General features: G+C 37.8%; 1 protein-coding gene across 1 annotated transcript in view; it reads left to right on the top strand.

The window, feature by feature from the left end:
• Positions 1-1,081: 1,081 nt before the first annotated feature.
• Positions 1,082-1,734, top strand: part of LOC103608766 (flocculation protein FLO11-like) — a gene marked incomplete at its 5' end in the record, with an annotated part of 52,946 nt that continues 52,293 nt past the window's right edge. Inside the window, one exon of the mRNA XM_008593162.1 lies at positions 1,082-1,677. Within this exon, the coding sequence (XP_008591384.1) occupies positions 1,082-1,677 (596 nt within the window). The remainder of the gene's footprint in view (positions 1,678-1,734) is intronic.

Raw genomic sequence — 1,734 nt, 5'->3', positions numbered from 1 at the left:
AATCCTTTATGATTTTAATACTTGTCTTAAAATGCTGGATGACTTTTAGAATGGTGCAAGAATATATACATCCAGTTATTTCACAGACTCTTTTTAGCTATTCCTGTAAAATGATAAATTGTTTCTTTATTTTCTCTTTGTTTGGTGTGGGATTGGTGGAATGGTGCAAGAATATATACATCCAGTTATTTCACAGACTCTTTTTTGCTATTCCTGTAAAATGATAAATTGTTTCTTTATTTTCTCTTTGTTTGGTGTGGGATTGGTGAATTGAGTTGTTTCAGGGAAGGTTAAAGTGCTCTGGCTTCTTTTTATATGAAACAGAGCCTATTTCTTCCAGGATAATCCAAATCATTTGTTAAATGTTCATTACAGCAAGTAATTAGAGAAAATAAACTAAAACTCCCTCTCTATTTTGGGCTTTGCTTTTACTCTCTCAGTTGATTATTCTGTGTTGATATTGGCTGCTTCATCTTTTGAATTCTGGGCATTTTTTTCAGGTTCACAATATGTAGGAGTAAGTAGTTCAAGGTTTCAGAATTTTAAACACTTGAAGTGAGTTAAATTTTTTAAGGATTGTAGTTATTATCATTACATTATGGTTTATATTCTTATAATGAAAGAAAATCTATTTCATTTTCCAAAGTGAATTTGAAATTTATACTGATGGTGATTTAATTCTTTCCAAGTCACCCAATTCCACATTAAGATAACTATTTTAGNTACTGATGGTGATTTAATTCTTTCCAAGTCACCCAATTCCACATTAAGATAACTATTTTAGATGTGGTCAATAAATATTTTTTCAAATGGAAATATGCAATACAATTTCATATTGATGATAATTTGGGGGAATAAGTAGGATATAATACTTCACAGCTTATTTATACCTTATTTTAAATTCACAGTAAAGCCTCATTAGCAAAACAGAATTTCCTTCATTTTTTTTGGAAGTTTAAGGTGTCTCCTTTTGTGTAAACTAGCAGAAGGACTGTTTGCATAATCACACAAGTGACAAGAATATTCTGATAGTTGCACAAATAATGTCCTATTTCAATCTATCTATTTCTCTCTCCTCTAGTTAACTTCTTCTCCCACTGCCTCTGAGCAGCTTGCCTGTAAAACACCTGCTCTCTCCTTTGTTTCTCCAACTAACCAGAAAACACCACCTGACCCACCTTACCTCGACGGAGCCTCTGTGCAGGAGGAGTTCCACACGAGGAGGCTGGATGTCAGTGGGGCCCTGGTGGAAGAAACAGCTACGTATTTTCACACCACTGCTTATTCTTCACCCTTCTCTGCATCGAAGGGCACCTCCTCGACGTTACCGTTTCCCCATTCCACTCAACCATCAGGTTCTGGTCTATCCAGTCCAAGTGCAGCACATCAGAAACCTGGACTGACATCTGAAGCTCCGAAGAAGACGACAACTTTAACCTCGCATGTCCTTAGTCCCAGAGAAAGTCCGAGAACCTCTTCTCCTTCACCATCCTCGAGTGCTTCTCTGACGTCGCGTTCAGCCTCATACATCCCAGTCCGTATTGTCACGCATTCACTCTCTCCAAGTCCAAAACCACTGACCTCCTCTTTCCATGGCTCTTCTTCCACTGTCTGCAGCCAAATGTCATCTAGTGGGAATCTTTCAAAGTCAGGGGTAAGATCCCCAGTGCCCTCTAGGCTTTCTCTTCTCACGGCTATTCTCAAGTCAAACCCTTCTCATCAAAGACCTTTTTC

The sequence above is a fragment of the Galeopterus variegatus genome, unplaced genomic scaffold (assembly GCF_000696425.1).
Source record: "Galeopterus variegatus unplaced genomic scaffold, G_variegatus-3.0.2 Scaffold8801, whole genome shotgun sequence".
Lineage (NCBI taxonomy): Eukaryota > Metazoa > Chordata > Mammalia > Dermoptera > Cynocephalidae > Galeopterus > Galeopterus variegatus.
Note: the sequence above shows the minus strand (reverse complement) of the source record. Positions and strands in the feature narration are given on the sequence as shown.